The sequence below is a fragment of the Rhinichthys klamathensis genome, unplaced genomic scaffold, assembly GCF_029890125.1.
Source record: "Rhinichthys klamathensis goyatoka isolate OS25496 unplaced genomic scaffold, OSU_Roscu_1.1 h1tg000404l_1, whole genome shotgun sequence".
NCBI classification, from domain to species: Eukaryota; Metazoa; Chordata; class Actinopteri; order Cypriniformes; family Leuciscidae; genus Rhinichthys; species Rhinichthys klamathensis.
In genome coordinates, this window is record NW_026606905.1 from 1642711 (window position 1) to 1664348 (window position 21638).

At 44.1% G+C, this 21638-nt stretch overlaps 1 protein-coding gene across 1 annotated transcript in view; it reads left to right on the plus strand.

Annotated features, from left to right (window-relative positions):
- Positions 1–21638, plus strand: part of elovl2 (ELOVL fatty acid elongase 2) — a 76061-nt gene that overhangs the window by 48940 nt on the left and 5483 nt on the right. Inside the window, exons 3-4 of the mRNA XM_056234737.1 lie at positions 20850–21037; positions 21151–21228. Of these exons, the coding sequence (XP_056090712.1) occupies positions 20850–21037; positions 21151–21228 (266 nt within the window). The remainder of the gene's footprint in view (positions 1–20849; positions 21038–21150; positions 21229–21638) is intronic.

Below are 21638 nucleotides of genomic sequence, written 5' to 3' on the forward strand. Positions count from 1 at the left end.
GTTGAGGTTTGGTAAACAACACAAAATTTATCCTGACTGCACTTTAAGTTAAAATAAATCAATTCTGAAATTCCTTGCACCATTGTATTTAAGAAAGGCTATCTAGCGTTCAAGTTGTAAATGTTCAAATTTCTGTTAGTATATTCCTAATGATATGATTCAGCACAAAACTGAACAATTTTCATAACTAAAAAGGGGCATAATAGTGAGAGGCACTATTCTTTGAAAATCATCTTAAAACTTAAATTTAAGATTGCACTGAGGAAGGCTGCCGTGTCGCGACTTCCCCACAGCATGCAACGACTTATTTTACGTTTATACTTTTTGTTTTTGTTGTGGATGTCAGTAGTATTATTATTTATGACCACCAAACCCTGTTGAACACAGGATCAAACATTGGAACTTGGGAAAGTAACTTTAAACCATCGTACAATGACCCTTTGTTCACAGATGCACTTCAGGTAAACAGTAGAGCGATCCCACTCATAGACTAGACGGATTTCAGAAAAATGGCCTTCTATAAGAAGTGAGGAGCATTTATGGGTACAAGTCGGGAACCGGCCTACTTTACATATTTCAAGGGTGCTGAGTCCCAAAAAAATGGTACCCAAGCGAAATTTTGAGTTTTTTACCTTCTAATTTGCATATCAAAATGGCCGCCAAATTGCCTATCTTGCTCAGTCGTTGGACCATTTTCCCCTAGTTTTTTTGTAAGTAGGCAATCAAGATGAGGAAATTAAGTTTCTAGATCGATAGTCAAGGGTCAGAGCAAAGATATAATGGAGGCAACTCATGATTGGCCACTCTCTAGCAACCAGACAGAGTACCCTAGCAACCATTTTGCAAAACCTATATCTCTGCATCAGAACATCGTATAGAGATGGGGGTTGGTTTATATCATTCACACTGACAAGCAGCCTTTGGAGTTTCATGATTGGCAGCTGTTAAGCCACTCCCTAGCAACCAAACAGAGTACCATAGCAACCATTTTGCAAGACCTATATCTCTGCATCAGAACATCATATAGAGATAGGGGTTGGGTTATATCATTCATACTGACAAGCAGCCTTTGGTGTTTCATGATTAGCCACTCCCTAGCAACCAAACAGAGTACCCTAGCAACCATTTTGCAAGAACTATATCTCTGCATCAGAACATCGTATAGAGTTGGGGGTTGGTTTATATCATTCACACTGACAAGCAGCCTTTGGAGATTCATCATTGGCAGCTTCCAAGCCACTCCCTAGCAACCAAACAGAGTACCCTAGCAACCATTTTGCAAGACCTATATCTCTGCATCAGAACATCATATAGAGATAGGGGTTGGTTTATATAATTCACACTGAAATGCAGCCTTTGGCATTTCATGATTATCCACTCCCTAGCAACCAAACAGAGTACCCTAGCAACCATTTTGAAAGACCTACACTCACCTAAAGGATTATTAGGAACACCATACTAATACTGTGTTTGACCCCCTTTCGCCTTCAGAACTGCCTTAATTCTACGTGGCATTGATTCAACAAGGTGCTTAAAGCATTCTTTAGAAATGTTGGCCCATATTGATAGGATAGCATCTTGCAGTTGATGGAGACTTGTGGGATGCACATCCAGGACACGAAGCTCCCGTTCCACCACATCCCAAAGATGCTCTATTGGGTTGAGATGTGGTGGGGGCCATTTTAGTACAGTGAACTCATTGTCATGTTCAAGAAACCCATTTGAAATGGTTCGAGCTTTGTGACATGGTGCATTATCCTGCTGGAAGTAGCCATCAGAGGATGGGTACATGGTGGCCATAAAGGGATGGACATGGTCAGAAACAATGCTCTGGTAGGCCGTGGCATTTAAACGATGCCCAATTGGCACTAAGGGGCCTAAAGTGTGCCAAGAAAACATCCCCCACACCATTACACCACCACCACCAGCCTGCACAGTGGTAACAAGGCATGATGGATCCATGTTCTCATTCTGTTTACGCCAAATTCTGACTCTACCATCTGAATGTCTCAACAGAAATCGAGACTCATCAGACCAGGCAACATTTTTCCAGTCTTCAACTGTCCAATTTTGGTGAGCTCTTGCAAATTGTAGCCTCTTTTTCCTATTTGTAGTGGAGATGAGTGGTACCCGGTGGGGTCTTCTGCTGTTGTAGCCCATCCGCCTCAAGGTTGTGCGTGTTGTGGCTTCACAAATGCTTTGCTGCATACCTCGGTTGTAACGAGTGGTTATTTCAGTCAAAGTTGCTCTTCTATCAGCTTGAATCAGTCGGCCCATTCTCCTCTGACCTCTAGCATCAACAAGGCATTTTCGCCCACAGGACTGCCGCATACTGGATGTTTTTCCCTTTTCACACCATTCTTTGTAAACCCTAGAAATGGTTGTGCGTGAAAATCCCAGTAACTGAGCAGATTGTGAAATACTCAGACTGGCCCGTCTGGCACCAACAACCATGCCACGCTCAAAATTGCTTAAATCACCTTTCTTTCCCATTCTGACATTCAGTTTGGAGTTCAGGAGATTGTCTTGACCAGGACCACACCCCTAAATGCATTGAAGCAACTGCCATGTGATTGGTTGATTAGATAATTGCATTAATGAGAAATTAGCCTTTCGCCGAGCCCCGACCCCCTTAGTTACTGTTGCTACGTCCGACAAACAAATGGTCAAACACGACCAGCGCGACAGATTGCCATGACGAGAAGAGGTATACCCGTGCGTGTCAGTGACCTTTTTTGGAGCAATACCTCCGCGATATCCTCCAGATCGAGGCAAAAGGGGTTACAGTATGCAGTGAAGGGATATATTCAAAATATAAAAAAAAAACAAAAGGCTATAATGCTTACTGTAACGACCTGTACCTCAAATGCAACCAGCACGGCCTTGAAGAAGATTTTATAAGCTGGTTCAGTGGCCAATTGTTTGGAGTTAGAAATATATAACTTGCGCTGCATATTTAACTTAGTAATTTTGCCTCAGATACAGGATTATACATTCGCTTTAACAAGCAGGTTGTTCATTACCACAACAACCACTTGCGTGTCATGCTGAATGTGATTTTTGTGTTTAAAAAGTAACTAACGTTATACATAAGAGACGGAAAGATGCAGATAACCATACATTATTTAAGGTTATTTCTATTTGTTACGATATTGATATATGAACTGATGTTGTCAAGTAAGCTTCATGCTTTCCCCGTTGCGAACTTGCTCTCCTCTAAACTGTAGTCTACAGGTGCTGCACTGCTAGTTGACTGCTGCTCATTTCCCCCCGAAAATATCATGTTAACAACAACCCTTTAGAAAACGTAATTCCTTCGTGGATCCTCTTGATCTGCTTTCTCCATGTTTCTTTGACTAATCTCAGTGTCTCAGTCTCACACACGCTGCACGCGAGTTAACCATGTTCGACACATTTAACTGGGAGTGGGGCCGTCCACACTGTTTTATCCATTGTCGGCTTTGGAAACGGAAAGAACACAACTCCTCCAGACAATCTCTCGGAGTACCTAGTGTCCGATTTACAAACGCCGTAGGCACACCGCTTCACCATCTTGCTTGGAGTCAATGTTTGACGGACCTGCTCACATAGTAACGGTTGCTATGATGTGTGATTGGACAATGGCCGTTTTGGGGGAGGGGCCGGCGAGAGGTCAATTGAACAGGTGTTCCTAATAATCCTTTAGGTGAGTGTATATCTCTGCATCAGAACATCATAGAGAAATGGGGGTTGGCTCTTTTGACTCATGCTAGCAAAGAGGACTTCCAACATGCTACACATGCTAGCTGTGAATAGCTACATGCTATTAGTGATTAGGTAAGTGCTAAATCATGCCTAGAACATGCTAAGAACTCTATAAAAACTCCATAGTAACCATCTGTGACAACTACCAACCACCTGGTAACACCATAGCAACCACCCATAACACCCTAGCAACCACCCAGAATACCTTAGCAACCGCCTAGCAACACCTTAGCAACTACCCAGAACACCCTGGGAACACCATATCAACCACCCAGAACACCCTAGCAACATGCTAGCAACCACCCAGAATACCCTAGCAACCACCCAGAATACCCTAGCAACTGCCTATCAACACCATAGCAACCACCTAGAACACCCTAGCAACTGCCTAGTAACGCCCTAGCAACCACCCAGAATACCCTAGAAACCGCCTAGAAACACGATAGCAACCACCCAGAACACCCTAGCAACTTCCTAGCAACCACCTGAACAACATGAATAAGCCATATCTCAGCACCAGAACATCGTACAGACATGTTTGTTGGCTCGTATGCAATTTTGCCACTGCAAGCACCACTTCACATTTTCTTCAGGAAATGTACAGTCTAGGGAATGCTTTGTTTGCATAAAAAAAAATGAAATCTCAGACAACTTGCAATGGTGTTTTTCTTAGTTATTATGGAATACATCACATATCATATATACACTGGGAACATTTAAGAGTGATATTGATTGAATATTTATGTCGGCCTTAAAAAATGACACAAATAATGCCTAATTTCACCTTAAAAGTTGGTATTTTGCATATATACTGTACATAAAAAAGACAGTGATCCTCCATTATATCTTTGCTCTGACCCTTGACTATCGATCTAGAAACTTAATTTCCTCATCTTGATTGCCTACTTACAAAAAAACTAGTGGAAAATGGTCCAACGACTGAGCAAGATAGGCAATTTGGCGGCCATTTTGATATGCAAATTAGAAGGTCAAAAACTCACAATTTCGCTTGGGTACCAGTTTTTTTGGATTCAGCACCCTTGAAATATGTAAAGTAGGCCGGTTCCCGACTTGTACCCACAAATGCTCCTCACTTTCACTTTTTGGGTACATCCCATCTAGACTATCACATGGACCGCCCGCCCACACAAGCATAGCCGGAAAAGAGGTAGGCAACCCAGCATCAGACTCAGGCTATCCAACCAGCCTCCCCTACCCAGTTTACTTCTTGCAAACGTGCAGAGTTTGGAAAACAAACTTTGTGAGCTCAGAGGGCGCACCTCATTCCAACGAAAGGTGCGCGACTGCAGCATAATTTGTCTCATTGAAACCTGGCTTTCACAAGTGATCCCCGCCATAGCCATTAAACCATCTGGCTCTTTTATTCACCGCGCGGACAGAGATAGAGACCTCACAGGGAAAAAGAAAGGTGGCAGCAGTTGTTTTATGTTTCCAATGAGGAAACAGAAAACCGCACACCCGGAGGCTGTATTTATTGTGGCCGAAGACTTTAATAAAGCATCACTGAAGGAAGTACTATCAACACATAAACTGCAACACAAGGGGAAAAAATCACATTCTCGACCACCGTTATACACTCCTTTCCAGATGCAATTGAAAACCCTCCCACGCTCCCCGTTCGGCAAATCGGATCATTGCTTCATTCTACACTTAGGCCTACCTGCCTAATGACAGAAACTGAAGCAGGAGATGCCCATCATTAGGACAATCCACCACTGGTCGGACCATTCGGATGCTGTGTTACAAGACTGGAAGAATAAAACAAGAATGATGACATGGACTGATGAGTATGCCGATGCAGTCTGCACCTTATAGGGAGAGAGACAGATTGAAGATGTCTGTGAACACTGCATGATTAAAAATTTCACCTGTTGTTCCAGTACCTAAGAACCCAAAAGTGAGATGTCTGGCGTCTGGTTGCTTTAACTCCCATAGTGAGCAAATGTTTTGTGAGTCTGGTAAAGGACATTATCTGATCCATGTTACCTGACACCATGGACCCCCTACAGTTTGCCTAGTTTATTTATTGCAAAATAAATGGTGAAATTATAACAGCATTCTTTTAAATGATGAATTAAAATAAGCATTTTCAAATAAATATTCTTTGAAAATATACCGCTCCCCACCCACTGTCCACTTGAATTATTTCAATATCTGACACCTCAGTTCAGTATATATAGAAAAACCTAAATTTTTTTTACAAATTACAACTAAAAATGCTAAACATTTACCAAAAAATTATTTTATAATGTCTAGATATCTGAATGCACACTGATGGATAACCCTAAATGGAACTGTCTTTTACACCAAGTAGAACAGTTAATTTGTTCTATATAGCAGGGTTTCTCAACCTTTTGCCTACTGCAACCCACTTTTCTTTTGTATGCCAGTCATATGACCCACTAAATAAATCAAGAATAACTGAAATGCCTCTTTAGATCTATAGGCTACAACGCAGGCCTATGCTTATTATAATTAACGATAATCACGAAAACACACAAACATTTTCAATAATTAGGCAGACTATGAGGCAAACTGATTCTTTTACTCCCGTTAATGTGATAGCCTTGAGACTGCCGCTCTGATCATATCCAGACTTGGTGGAATTTGGAAAAGTGTGACTCGAAGTGTCGCACACAAACTGTTGTCAGCCTATTCCTGCTTTTTGTTTTTGTTGAAAATCCCGACTCACAAAGATACCATAAAACTTTAAATAATAGCCCGGGCTTTTATTTTCCCAAATCGTCGAACTGCACCGGCTTGTATTTGAGACAGGCGTCTATATGAGACAGGCCTTTATAATTTAGTGTTGAGATGTTGTTCATTGAGATGTTGTTCCTAGAGTCTCTAATCTCTAAAAATCTCCAAATGCTCCACGTGAAACTGCGGTCTTCCAACCTTTTACTATCGTGTCAATTGATTTTGAATATGCGCGAGGGATAGAGAGCAAGACAGCGCTCGTGTTGTTTGAAGACGTGAGTGCGCGCGCGCGCTCTCTCTCTCTCTCTCTCTCTCTCTCTCTCTCTCTCTCTCTCTCTCTCTCTCTCTCTCTCTCTCTCTCTCTCTCTCTCTCTCTCTCTCTCTCTCTCTCTCTCTCTCTCTCTCTCTCTCTCTCTCTCTCTCTCTCTCTCTCTCTCTTCTATTTGAGACCGGCCTTTATTTACCCAAACCTGTCGCCACACCAGGCGTGTAAAAGAAACAGGCGTCTATTCGGGACTCGGCTATTATTTGAAGTTTTACGGTAGTAGTGCTAAATGGGAAGAGAAACTTCGTTGCACAATCTGCGAGTTGTGGATATTCATTTCTGGTTTGAATCTCAGCAATGAAAATAGGCAGCCTATGATTCGTCGGAGGATCGGCTACGTTTCCATGCATACCTTTTGTTTCAATCGGACTGAATTAATTCCGATTGATGAATCTGAATTTAGTGTTTACATGAACGCTAAACGTGCTGGGGTTAATGTGCGCGTTTATATGTCACAAGATTCAAATCGAATGATATGTTTTTGACATGCGCACACTGCACGAATAATATACAGAGTTTCCCGCTGTTTGCGCATACAAACTATTCTCTTACATTGGTTCTTTATTTGTTTTAAACAGCAGACTTAATATTTATCCATTGCTGGTCATAATTTGGAGACAATTGAGCATATGTAGCTACCGTTGTGCCGTGCTGCTTATTTATCACGCAGTAAAAATGCCCAGCACCCAAAACCAGTCGTCTGTGAATGAGAGTCTGAAACAAGGACTGGTGGGATGTTGTCCTGCTCCACTTCACAGACGCTGAGTGAAAGGAGAATTTTAGAATGATGGTAGGCTACTACGCTCATTTATACGACACTTTACTCAAAAGGAAGAACAGCTCGTTCGCGCGTCATACATCATTATGCTATGCGCAGTCCTTTAGTTTCGGTTTTTTAATCCGATCAAGCGTTTATGTCCTCCCAGTTGGATTAGAAAAGGAATAAACCACCCCTTTCAATAGAATTGAAATTTTATTCGGATCGAGCTCAATCGGATCGATTAAGGTGTTTACATGAAGGCTTTTTAGTCCGATTGAACCGTCAATGCGTTTACTAACGGATTATTTGGATTTGGTTGCATGTAAACGTAGCCTGTTGCAATGAGCCCTTTGTGAAGCCCACTTATTGGCTGTGCCGGTTAACACAGAGAAAGTCTCGCGACCCCCTATAGAACGAACAACGACCCACTAGTGGGTCGCGACCCACTGGTTGAGAAACACTGCTATATAGGGCTATAAGGCCATCTAGTGGCAAGAGTCATGAAATATCATGTTATATTATTATTTTCCACAAGAGGTCGGCAGAAACACTAGAGACACCCCATGTGAGATATTTTGAGCTGAATTAAAAGGGTTATGCATGAAATTAGTTATTTTGAATTTAAGTTGAAAAATATAATATATAATATATATGAAAAATATATATGAAGGATGTGCTTAATTTGTCATTTATTTATCATTTATTAATCAAATCTAGTAATTTAAAGGTAAATAAAATTAAAATAACAACAAAAAAAACCTCCACAAAAGTTAGAAAAATAGAAAAAATCTTATCAAAATGAAATAAAATAAGCTTTCTGGACAAAAAAAAGTATACGTTTAGGGCTTCAGGTCATTTGCGTGTGAGGGAAGGGAAAAAAACTGTATATAATAATACATTATTTAATATAAAGTATTTCATATTATGTATTTATAATATTACTAAAATAAAATAATATAATATAATATATGAACCTGGCAAAACAGTTTGATGAGGTAGCAGTCTTGAATTTTTTCACTCAAATTTACACATTAACTTTGTGTTCTTAAGTAAAAAGGTTACTTGGATTCAGATCTTGTGAAATATCCCATAATCAGTTTGGTTAGAATCTCTGTTGTGTCGCAATACTAGCACTCAGATAACCAGAGTACTTTGTACAGCACTGTACCAGCATGTCATATTTGGTTCAGGCAATACTATGTCCAATAAAGATTAGGAGCTGGCAATATCCAATTTTTTTGGTCCCCATGAGGAAACCAGCTAATAAATCATACTAGTCATGTTGCAGAATTAAGAGGTGCATGTGACGGTTTCGCCGTTTTTCTGCGTTTTACTGTGTGCTGCACCACTTGTAAGGGGGTGGTTATGTCGTGGCTTCTGCCGCCTCTGTGAAAAATCACTCTCAAAGTCTTGGGGTTTTGATGCCAGAAGATAGACTTTATTATCAGAGATATAATATCTCAGATATTATCAATGATATAAAGAGTTGAGAGTTGATTTGTAAAGCAACTAGTATCTGGGTTTGTACTCGCGTATATACATATGATCTACTAAGGTGTGGCTAATACATTCCATACATGTCACTTTTATTTATCATATTTTTACCATTTTGTTCCGTGACTCCAGTCTGTTGTTTAAAAGAAGTAACATTCAGTCTCTTGTACGTTATGTGTGTGAGCATGTGCAATAAGTTTTCTAAATTCTACATATAGCCCCTTTAACACCTACCTGTGAAATAGTTGTCTATGAATCATGTCGAATGAATAATGGGTCGAAAGTCTCTAAACAAATGATGCTGTATTGTAATCTGACATTTGATGGTGGTACCGTTGTGTTGTCCTCTACTATCAGTAGGGTTGGGAATCGAAAAACAATTCCAATTCTGAAATCGTATACTTGTTATAACATTTTAATTTCGATCCCTTTGTGTGTATTTTAATGTGATTTTAAACCATTCGAGAGCAAGATTTTTATTTATTACATTTAAAACCATAGGCAAAAGTTCCTTGTGTAGGTTTTCTTAAGCCTATTGATTTTTGTTGATTTTGAAGTTTGAAGTGACTTTTTTATTCTTTGGTTAAAGTAAAGTAGGGTTAGGGTTACTTAAGGTTATTTAAACTGACAGAGTGTGTCTGCTTCCCGGACAATGTGAGGAAGACTGTTCCAAAGTTTAGGTGCTAAATAGGAAAAGGATCTACCACCAGCAGTCGATTTTGATATTCTAGGTATTATCAACTGGCCGGAATTGTGAGATCGCAATAGACGTGAAGGACTATAATGCGTTAAGAGCTCGCTCAAGTATGGTGAGCTAAACCATTTAGTGCTTTGTACTGTAAGTAATCAGCAATATTTTAAAATGTATACGATGTTTAATAGGGAGCCAATGCATTGTTGACAGAACCGGGCTAATATGGTCATACTTCCTGGTTCTGGTAAGAACTCGAGCTGCTGCATTTTGGACCAGCTGTAATTTGTTTATTAAGTGTGGGCACTTAATACCATAATAGCAACCACCCATAATAGCATTACAATAATCTAGCCTTGATGTCATGAACGCATGAACTAATTGTTCTGCATTTGTCATTGAGAACATTTGACGTAATTTAGATATATTTTCAAGATGGAAGAATGCGGTTTTACAGATACTAGACACGGGACTTTCAAATGAAAGATTGGTATCAAAGACGAAGACTTGACAGAGCAGCCATCAATTGTTAGACAGTATTCTAGGTTATTACGTGAGGACGTTTTTTGTCCAATAACTAATTAGAATCTCTGTTTTTTTTCTGAATTCAGTAGTAGGAAATTACTAGTCATCCAGTTTGTTATATCAGCTATGCATTCTGTTAATTTTATGAATTGGTAAGTTTCGTCAGGGCGTGAAGAAATATAGAGCTGAGTATCGTCAGCATAACAGTGAAAACTAATGCCATGCTTCCTATAATGATATCTCCTAAGGGTAGTATGTACAGAGTGAACAGCAACGGTCCTAGTACTGAGCCTTGTGGTACGCCATACTGAACTTGTGATCGATAAGACATCTCTTCATTTACTGCTACAAACTGATAACGGTCAGATAAGTATGATTTAAACCATGCTAATGCAATTCCACTAATGCCAGCATAATTTTCGAGTCTATTTAAAAGAATATTGTGGTCAATGGTGTCAAATTAGCACTAATAGAGAGATACAACCACGATCGGATGATAAGAGCAAATCATTTGTGACTTTAATGAGAGCTGTCTCAGTGCTATGGTACAGTCTAAATCCTGACTGAAAATCCTTGCAGATACCATTTCTTTCTAGAAAGTTGTGAGGACACATAAAACACATTCAGATCCTCAGCCAGTTGTTGATTCTCCACATATTGTGTGGCTGGTATCTTGTACTTGGTGATGTTCCACAGACCTGTTCATACTGATGCCACATCGTTTACTGGAAACTGTTTTTTTTCAGCTTTTCAGAGTAGCATTTTTAGCCACTCTGATCTCTTTCATTGTGCAGTGTAGACAGCTTCATTGATTATAACAGAACTTCTTGAGATTGCGGGTAATTGCTATATTGTACAGCAGCAGCATGTTGTTTATGTATAAGCAGTAGCAAGTCCCGTACTTGTTTTGCAGCAGCAGCAATAACCAACAGCAGAAGCAATAACAGCAGCAGCAGTGTAGCAGATCTATTCCACCAAGACCAAACATATCAACATTGTCATATTCATTACTATTCCAAACACTCAGAGAGTTTTCATGACAGAACTAAGATAAGTACAGCTTTTTAGTGATTATAAAGGGACTGATCTTTGCACTTCGCGTTGAGGTACATCTGTACATCTGAGGTCGGGCTGTCACAATCCGAGCAGCAAACAGATTACCTTGTCCGGCCCGAAAGTGTCAAGTCAAGTCAAGTCATCTTCGTTTATATAGCGCTTTTAACAATGTAGATTGTTTCAAAGCAGCTTTACAGAGATAAACATACAATTTACGGTAGCAGAGATTGTTTTGGCTTTATAGCGATTTTTGAATAATGTTATTTCCAGCTAAAGTTAGTTTTGATTGATTCTCTTCCAGCAAAATTATCATTTGTTATCAAATTAGGGGCCACTAAGACGAGGGCGTTCTCTCTAAACAGACTTTAAACGCGAACCTGTGACCTGATGGCGTTCACATGCGCATTGTAAATGCGCTGACATGATGGCGTTCACATGCGCAGACGATGGCGTTCTCTCTAAACAGACTTTAAACGCGAACCTGTGACCTGATGGCGTTCACATGCGCAAGTGTCTCCAAATCAGCTGGATTGTCTGGGGTGGAGTCGCGATACTCCCGGGAGTGTGGGCTGTCGTGAGAGCTCGTTGGCTGCATGATTGAGCTCACCCGGAATGTGAACGGCGCCAAACGACCTCAGATGTACAGATGTACCTCAACGCGAGCTGCGTTGCCATGCCTATCTCAAGATTCATCCGTGAAGCCAGTGCTTAAGCGGTCTCATATGAAGCAATCCGAGTGGTGTGACTGTGGCTGCGGATGCCATATGCCCTAAGAGCCTCTGAAATAGTTTCAATGGAACGGCTCTCCTGCCCTTGAACGAATTCAGACAGTTCAGCACCAACTTTGCATGCTTGTTGGTGAGACACACTGTCAGGTTGACCGGGTCCAACTCCATACCGAGAAAATAGATCATCTGCACAGGGGAGAGTTTGCTCTGTTTTTAAATGTGCTTTATAAATTAATTTAACTTGAAACTTGATCTATATACACAGAGAAACCAAACAAGGAATAGTTGAATCAAATCAATCAAACAATAGGCTATCCATGACAACAAACGAAAACGAATCGGTTACCTAACGTAACCTCGGTTCTCTCTAGAAGAGGGAACGAGTATTGCGTAAGCTAGCTTACGCTGCGGGAAAGATTCATCTTTGCTGAGAGTTTGAAGCCAAAAAATTATTTCATAATTTGTATCCATTGACAACGCAGTTCCTCTGCGGCAGACCTAGAGCAGGCTAGCTAGCAGCTCATTGGTTCGCTCAGAGAGAACTGCTTAAGCCTATGGGAGAGCGGGGCTGAACCCGCTGCCAATGAGAAGCGCCCGCGCGCTCATTGCATCATGGCCCGCCAGAATGGGCGTGGCTATGGTGTATATAACAGTCTCTCCCAGGCTTATATGTTGATTTATTTCAGCGTGAAGCGAAACGCTAGTAGCGCAAGCACGGCCGGGAACGCAATACTCGTTCCCTCTTCTAGAGAGAACCGAGGTTACGTTAGGTAACCGATTCGTTCTCTTACGAGAGGTTCTCTCGTATTGCGTAAGCTAGCTTACGCTGCGGGAACACCTGGTCAACGCCGTGCGCGCTATGAATCCACTCATGAATCCCAGGGTGATACCGGGGGATTTTTAACGTGGAGTGAATGTAATATGAGGCCGGCAGAGCGGGCACATGAAGTGTATACATAAGCATCTAAGGAGAGCACAAGGGGCGAACCGGTTGTGTGAGGGACTCCCAGTAATGCAGCTTCTTAGGGAGCTGGTCGTTAGACAGCTAGTAATTTTGCCTGCAAGGCGGGAACTTCCAAGTTGTAAAATCTGACAAAAGTGGACGGGGAGGCCCATCCCGCGGCCACACAAATGTCATGAATGGAAATTCCACAGGACCATGCCCACGATGAGGCCATGCCTCTAGTGGAGTGCGCCCTGATGCCCAGAGGGCATGGCAGGCATTTAGATGCGTAAGCAGAGGCGATAGCGTCTACTATCCATCTAGACAGTGTCTGTTTAGAGGCGGCCAGACCTTTGGTGCGCCCCCCAAACGACACGAAAAGCTGCTCAGCGCGTCTGAACGCGGCAGCGCGCGTAGTGTACAATCTCAGAGCCCGCACCGTGCAGAGGAGATTGGCGTCGCGCTCACTATCGGATGAAGGCAGAGCCGATAGGGAAATAATCTGAGCCCTGAACGGGGTACCAATCGCTTTCGGGACATAGCCATGCCTAGGTTTGAGAATGACAACAGAATCATTCGGTCCAAACTCAAGACACGCGGCACTGGATGAGAGCGCGTGAAGATCCCCCACGCGTTTTACTGAGGACAGAGCCGTCAGAAAAACGGTTTTGAGCGAGAGGTATTTTAGGTCCACAGACTCGAGCGGTTCAAACGGGGGTGCTTTCATAGCTTCGAGAACTATAGAAAGATCCCAGATAGGAACCGAAGGGGGGCGCGGAGGGTTCATCCTCTTAGCTCCCCTGAGGAAGCGGATGACTAACTCGTCTTTGCCCAGGGACTGAGCGCGTCGGGGTTCAGAGAACGCCGCGACGGCTGCCACGTAAACCTTGAGAGTGGAGGGGGACCTGCCCTTGTCCAGCATCTCTTGAAGGAAAACAAGCAAAGACGGCACCTCGCATGACCGTGGGTCCAGATGTTTGTCGGTGCACCATCTTGAGAACACAGACCATTTAGACGCATAGAGCCTTCTCGTGGAAGGTGCTCTAGCCTGTATGATAGTGTTTCTTACTCCCTCTGGCAAATCGACGAATAGTCGTTGATCACCCATGCATGTAGCGCCCAGCGCCGTGGATGGGGGTGCCAGATCGTGCCGCGAGCTTGAGAGAGGAGATCTGCTCTGACTGGGATGGGCCACGGGGCTGTCTGTGACAGCTGAGTGAGCTCCGGAACCCAATTCTGACTCTCCCAACGCGGGGCTATGAGGAGCACCGAGTGGCATGTGTCCCTGATCCTCTGAATTACCTGTGGTAGCAGAGCGATCGGAGGGAATGCATAGAGCGGGCGACGAGGCCATTCCTGGGCTAGCGCGTCCTCGCTCCTTGAAAAAAATATTGGGCAGTGAGCGTTCTCTTCTGACGCGAAGAGGTCCACTTCTGCTCTGCCGAATAGCCGCCACAGTATTTGGACCGTTTGTGTGTTCAGGGACCATTCTCCTGAGGAGATAAGGTTCCTGGACAGTATGTCTGGACCGTCGTTCAGATGGCCCGGCACGTGCGTCGCTCTGAGCGAGAGCAGGCGGCTCTGAGACCAAACTAAAATGCGGTGTGTCAGTAGGAAGAGATTCCTGGATCTGACACCGCCCTGACGGTTGAGATAGGAGACCACAGCCATGTTGTCCGAACGGATCAGGACGTGGTGTCCCCGAATGAGCGGGAGGAAGCGCGAGAGCGCGTTCTCGACCGCAAGCATTTCCAGACAGTTTATGTGTAAGGGGCTTTCCTGTGTCGACCAATGGCCGAAGGCCGGTGAGCCCTCGCAGACTGCACCCCAACCCGTGTTGGATGCATCTGTCGAGATGACTTTTCGGCGGGAAAAGGTCCCCATCGTGACGCCCTGCCGAAACCATTCTGGTACTGTCCATGGCTGCAGCGCCGTAAGACATGTCTGCGTAACTCTGATCAGCTGGCGGCCCGTGTTCCACGCGCGGTGGGGTACACGGCTGTTTAACCAAAGCTGAAGCAGGCGCATGTGCAGAAGGCCCAGCTGAAGCACAGCGGAGGCTAAAGGCCATGTAACCCAGCATCCTCTGAAAAGTTTTCAGAGGTGTGCGGGTGCCCATCTGAAACGAGGCGGCCAGTCGCTAAACACTGCGCGCGCGCTGTGTAGACAGGCGAGCCGTCATCGTGACCGAGTTCAAATCTATTCCTAGAAAGGAAATCGATTGACTGGGTTGAAGGGAGCTCTTTGTCCAGTTGACAGAGAGGCCCAGCGTTTTCAGATGGTCGAGGAGAACTGCGCGGTGCGACAGAAGCTCCGTCTGTGATTGGGCCAAAATCAGCCAGTCGTCCAGATAATTCAATATGCGCAGCCCCTGGCTCCGCAGGGGGGCGAGCGCCGTATCCATGCACTTCGTGAATGTACGGGGCGCCAGGGATAAGCCGAACGGGAGAACGGCGTATTGATAAACATGACCCTCGAAGGCGAAACGTAAGAATGGCCTGTGACGGGGATTTATCTGGATCTGAAAATAGGCGTCTTTCAGGTCTAGAGAGATGAACCAGTCCCCCTGGCGCACCTGCGCGAGGAGTTTCCTGGTAGTGAGCATCTTGAACGGTCTCTTCATGAGCACTTTGTTCAAAAACCTGAGATCTAAAATCGGTCTGAGGCCGCCGTCTTTCTTGGGAACCAGAAAATAACGGCCGTAAAACCCCGACTCGGTCATAGATGGTGGGACTCTCTCTATGGCGCCCTTTTGCAACAGCGTCGCAATTTCTGAGCGGAGCGTGCCGGCGGCCAGCGGGCTGACAGTAGATTCGAGCCGAGCGCGCGCACGAGGCGGGCGGCGGCGAAACTGTAGCAGATAGCCGTTCTTTATAATGCTTAGCACCCACGGGGAAATGCCTGGAATGGCTTCCCACGCTTTGGAGCATGCGGCTAGTGGCCGAATGGCTATATCGCCCTGATTGCTGCACATAGCGGGCTGGACACAGTGTGTGGGCGCGCTTTGAATGTGTGTGGCAACGGGATTTGCACTCAGAGAGGAGTCTATGGGCCGTGAAACAGAGCGAGCAGAGAGGGGACACGCGCATGAGCTCGTGGGCGTGTTTATGTTCTCTGATATTAGAGCGGGCTGTGCCCGTTTCATGTGATGGGGCTCTGAGAGAGACACGGGATATGTTATGCTTGTGTGTATGGGTGAACACATGATTGTGGGCACATTTTCTACACAACTGGCATATTTTCTCTTTTTGAGATTTCTCTGGGTAGCCGTGAAAACGGCTTTTTGTCGCTCGCAAGCGGGCTGGGACACCGGCTTGTTAGTGGCGGTCAACACTACAGCAGTCGGCGAAACAACGGGGACTGGCAGAGGGCGAAGCTTTGACGGCGGTCCGGCCGCAGCGGGAGAGCACCGTCGTTTTCTTAACTTTGCTAGGCAGACTTCTGATGATCAGGCTTCAGCGTGATCTTGGGTCGCGGGCCACGTGGGGGCGGCGGTCTGCGGCGGCTGTCAGAGCGAGAGCGAGGGCGGCCGCCCTGTCTGCGCTGGGCTGTTTGAGTCTGCGTAGGGGGGCGCTGTGGTGGAGCTCTGGCAGGAGGCTCGCGAGAGCGGCCTGCGGAAGAGCTAGCGCGGCGGGGCAGAAACAAATTCATGGCCTGAGTGGCTTTCTGGACCTCGGAAAAGCGATCGACGATTCCCGTGACAGCAGATCCAAAAAGGCCGGTCGGGGAGAGGGGCGCGTTAAGAAACGCGGCGCGCTCAGAATCTCCCATGTCGGCGAGCGTGAGCCATAAGTGTCTCTCGGATACACAAAGGCTGGCCATGCATCTCCCCAGAGCTTGTGCGGCGGCTTTAGTGGCGCGAAGGGCGAGGTCCGTAGCACTTCTCAGATCCGTGACAGCGGGGGAGGGGTTTCTACCGCTCTCGGCCCACTCACGGAGAATATCGCTCTGTAACACTTGGAGGACAGACATAGAATGCAGCGCTGCGGCGGCCTGACCGGCGGCGGCGTAGGCGCGAGCATGAAAGCTCGAGGTCGCTCTGCAAGCTTTCGAAGGAAGCGTGGGGGAAGAGCGCCATCTAGCAGAGGGCGGGCAGAGGTGTGCGGCGACCAAGTCCTCAACGGGCGGCATGGCTGAGTAACCTTTTTCGGCGGCTCCATCCACCGAGCGCAGCGAGGCGGATATATCGGAGCGGTTTCTTGCCGAGAGCGGGGCATTCCAGGACTTCGTCAGCTCTGTGTGAAGTTCAGGCAGGAATGGGGCGGCCCGGTTGCACGCGGGGGTCGAGCGCCGATGAAAAAAGCTGCCGTCCATCTGGTTCGGGGCCTGCTCGGGTGGAGGAGACCACTCGAGACCGAGGCGTTCGACGGCCTGTGAGAGGAGGCGCATTAGTTCCTCCTCTATTCCAGGCGCGGATCCCCGCCGACTCTCTCGTGGATCCGAGAGATGACCATTCCTCACTGTCTGACGCGAGCAGTGAACAGGAATCCTTCTCCTCCGCGGCGTCATCGGAAGCGACAGAGCGGCCACTCGGCGGCAACTGTATGTCCGGCTGGGGCGGGGAGGGAGAGCGGGAAGCGGGCGGCGGCGGCCCGCATGGTTCCGCAGGGGGCTCTGGCGGCCTCTGGGAGCGGCGTTTCTTTTTACGCGGCGAAGAGGGAGGCGGCGCGGGAGCGGATTTTGCCGCCAGAAGTCGTGCCCGCAGGGACGACAACGGCAGGCTCTCACAGAAGTCGCATCCTCCATCCGCGAGGGCGAGTTCTGCGTGCTCGAGTCCCAGGCAGAGAGCGCAGATGACATGGCGGTCTCCGTCCTCGAGAGGAGCGCGGCAAGAGCCGCAGGAAAAACGAGACATCTTTAAAAAGACGCTCGGCTCTTTTAGATATAGAGAAAAGAAGGATACAGTCGTCGGATGGCGCTAGCTTGCAGGGCGGCTGAAGGTGGCGAAGACGGCCGGCTTCTTCAGGGTCCGGGAGCTCGCTAGAGTGATGCCTTCTCGACGGCGACGGCTTTTCTCAGGACAGCAGAAGCGTGTAGCTTGCTGAAGATGAAATGAATCAACATATAAGCCTGGGAGAGACTGTTATATACACCATAGCCACGCCCATTCTGGCGGGCCATGATGCAATGAGCGCGCGGGCGCTTCTCATTGGCAGCGGGTTCAGCCCCGCTCTCCCATAGGCTTAAGCAGTTCTCTCTGAGCGAACCAATGAGCTGCTAGCTAGCCTGCTCTAGGTCTGCCGCAGAGGAACTGCGTTGTCAATGGATACAAATTATGAAATAATTTTTTGGCTTCAAACTCTCAGCAAAGATGAATCTTTCCCGCAGCGTAAGCTAGCTTACGCAATACGAGAGAACTAAAAGTCCAGGAAAACTGAAACCAAACTGCATGTAACATAAACCTGGTGTCACACATACTCCGTTTGCAGTGCGTATGCGGTGCATATTTATTTCTGTACCCATGTTAACAGGTTAGAGCTTTCACACTGCACGCGGTTCGGCAATGCGTTTCAGGAGCGGTGCATACACAGCAGTGCAGCGATCGTTTCAGCACAGAGTCTATTTTTTGCTGTGCCGCACACACTAAATTAAAGTGACAGTGCATGGTTTGTGGTCAAAATGAACACATATTGACATTAAAATGTAGTGATCTCACCATAAATGCATTTAATTCAATTATTGCACTATTTTTCACAGTCATCTTTTTTCTTTAAGCCAGGGATAAAGCACAGAAAAGGAAAACATTTACAATGAGTAGCAAAAATAACTAATAAATGCGGTCAAAATTATATACATTTTTTATTGTGAATACACTGCACAATTTGTTATATTACATGTGGGCAAGGGCCTTTCATCTCCGCAGAAAGCGATAATCACTTGACAGGATGGTGGTCCAAGAACTACATGGAACAAGAAGGCTGCACAATGGATGACACTCGTTTAATTGTTGAAGTGGAGAAACTTAAATTTCTGTCCGACCCTCAGGACTTTTTATATAAAGATTTAAATGAATGAGAGTCGGCTGTTTTTGTCAATTGTATTGCCTTAAAATTGGAGTATTGTCCTTAATTAACGGTGTTTGTGTAATGATATTGCTGAATTCTGGACCATTTGAAGTTTGTAAAGAAGTTCCTGTGAAACACCACTGAGAAGAGAATTACAATAGTCAATACAAGATATAACTAATGCACGTACAAGGACAGCAGTACTATTAGCAGAAAGAGATGGTCGAACAATATTAATATTTCTCAGATGATAATAAGCTGTAATTTTATTTACATGCGCCTCAAAAGATAAAGTGCTCTTAAGGATGCCACCCAGACCTTTAAGCTGAAGGCAATGAGAGATAACAGAGTTGTCAATAGTAGTCAATGTAAACTTTCACAATTTTGCATTTTTTATTTAGTGCCGACTAATAAAATGTCAATCTTCTCACTGTTAACCTTAAGAAAATTACATGTAAACCATGATTTAATATTAGATAAGCAAAGCAAAAGAGAGGAAGGTGGTAACATTGAATTAGGCTTTAAAGACATAACGAGCTGCGTGTCATTAGCATAACAGGGGATGCACTCTACTAGTGACTCTGAGACTCCGTGATTTTAAATTTTTAAATTGGACAAACTGAATCTGACCCGATAAATACAATCTAAATGAATCAAGAGTAATACCAGTGATTCAATGGAAATCAACTTCTACAATAAAATACTGTGAGAAATGGTGTCAAAACCTGCTTTTAAGAAAACATTCACACATCAGTACCAAAATACTGTTAAATGTCAATCATCAGAAATGACCTTTAAACGCTGAGCCATTTTCTTCATCCGCCTGAATGATGAGAAGCGCTTTAGTTTCACTCTCTGTCCAATTTTACTATTTACTTTTTTTAAAATAATTTTTTACTTCTTAGCGGCAGGCGCAGGGGATAATCACACATAGTAGTTTTGCTCTTAAAAACATGAGATGCATAATAGTTACTGCAAATCTACTCCAAAGGGGTTACTTCCAAGGTGGCCTCAAAGATTAAAATGATTTAAAATAAGACAAAACTAGCTTTAAAATAAGCTAAAACAATTAACTAAATCAAGATATTTCTTATTTTAATGTATCCCCTTAACCACTGTTTGTATCCTTTTAAAGGGTAACATTCTTTGTGGTCTGTCTGTACAAATTTGCATTTGTGGAGCGATCTGAATCTGTGTTTTGTCTCATTTGCAACTGAATTGAAGTCAAAAAGGTTAAGAAACACTGCTCTAAATGTAATTGTTTTTAAGTAAATGGCACACCAAACAAAGAGGAATATAAAAATAAATAAATACAAGTTTTTGATTTTGCTACATTTTAAGGCAGTGATTATTGTTCATTTATACACTGCCATAATACAATGGACAAATAAAGAGTCACTCAAAATAAATGCCAGTATGACACAAGTAGGCTACTGTAATGTGATCATCTAAAAAACAACAAAATAATTTGAGTCTTTTCTATGGGGTGTGTGAAGTTATGATTTAGAAATTATAATTGTACAGATTATTTGAATGAAATGTATGTCTCCAGATGCTAGTAATTATATATATTTTGAAAGAATCTCAAAATGACCTAGATTTTATAGTTTTATTCTGTATTTGGTCCACCTTCTGGCAAATTACACCACAGACCTTCAATTCCAAGTTTTTTTTTCCCCACCTCAAGCTTACTTGTGATTTAAACGTAAATGGTAAAAATGTTAAACAACGTTAAGCCAAAGTTGTTACAAGAATTTTAAGTATGTTCTCTAATATATATTTTAAAAAGATTATACAGTATACAGAGTATACAGTATAATAGAGTATACAGTATGTGACGTGTGTGTTTGATGTCAGATACTCGCGTGAGAGGATGGCTCCTGCTGGATTCCTACACACCAACGTTCTTACTCACCATTACCTACCTCCTAACAATCTACCTGGGAACAAAATACATGAAAAACAGACCAGCATACTCACTGAAAAATGTTTTACTGCTGTACAACTTCTCTATTACTGTGTTGTCATGCTACATGCTGGTTGAGGTAAGTGAGTGTACAGTATGTTTACATGTACAGCAGCAATACAGTTGCCCATTTGCTGGTGTCCAGTGTCCTTTAAGCTGTATACCTAACTCTGTGTTTCATGTGTTTGGTAGCTGATATCAGCAGTCTGGTCTGCAGGTTACCGTCTTCAGTGTCAGGGATTGCATGAAGCTGGTGAAGCAGATATCAGGGTGAGTAAGAAAAACAGCACTATATATATATATATATATATATATATATATATATATATACAGTTGTGCTTGAATACTATTTAAGGCATACCTCAAACAACATTAAAAGGGACCTATAATGCCTCCTTTTAAAAGATGTAATATAAATTTCAGGTGTCCCTAGAATGTGTCTGTGAAGTTTCAGCTCAAAATACTCCACAGATCATTTATTATACCATGTTGTAAATGCTCATTTTTGAGTGGGAAGGAAAAACATGCTATTTTCGTGCATGTATCTCTAAATGCAAATGAGCTGCTACTCCCCACCAGAAGAGCTCCAGAAGAGGGCGGAGACTTTACAGCTTGTGCCTTTGCATAAAAAGCTTATACTTTGCTAAAGACTAACAAAACATCTGTTTGGTTTTGATGAT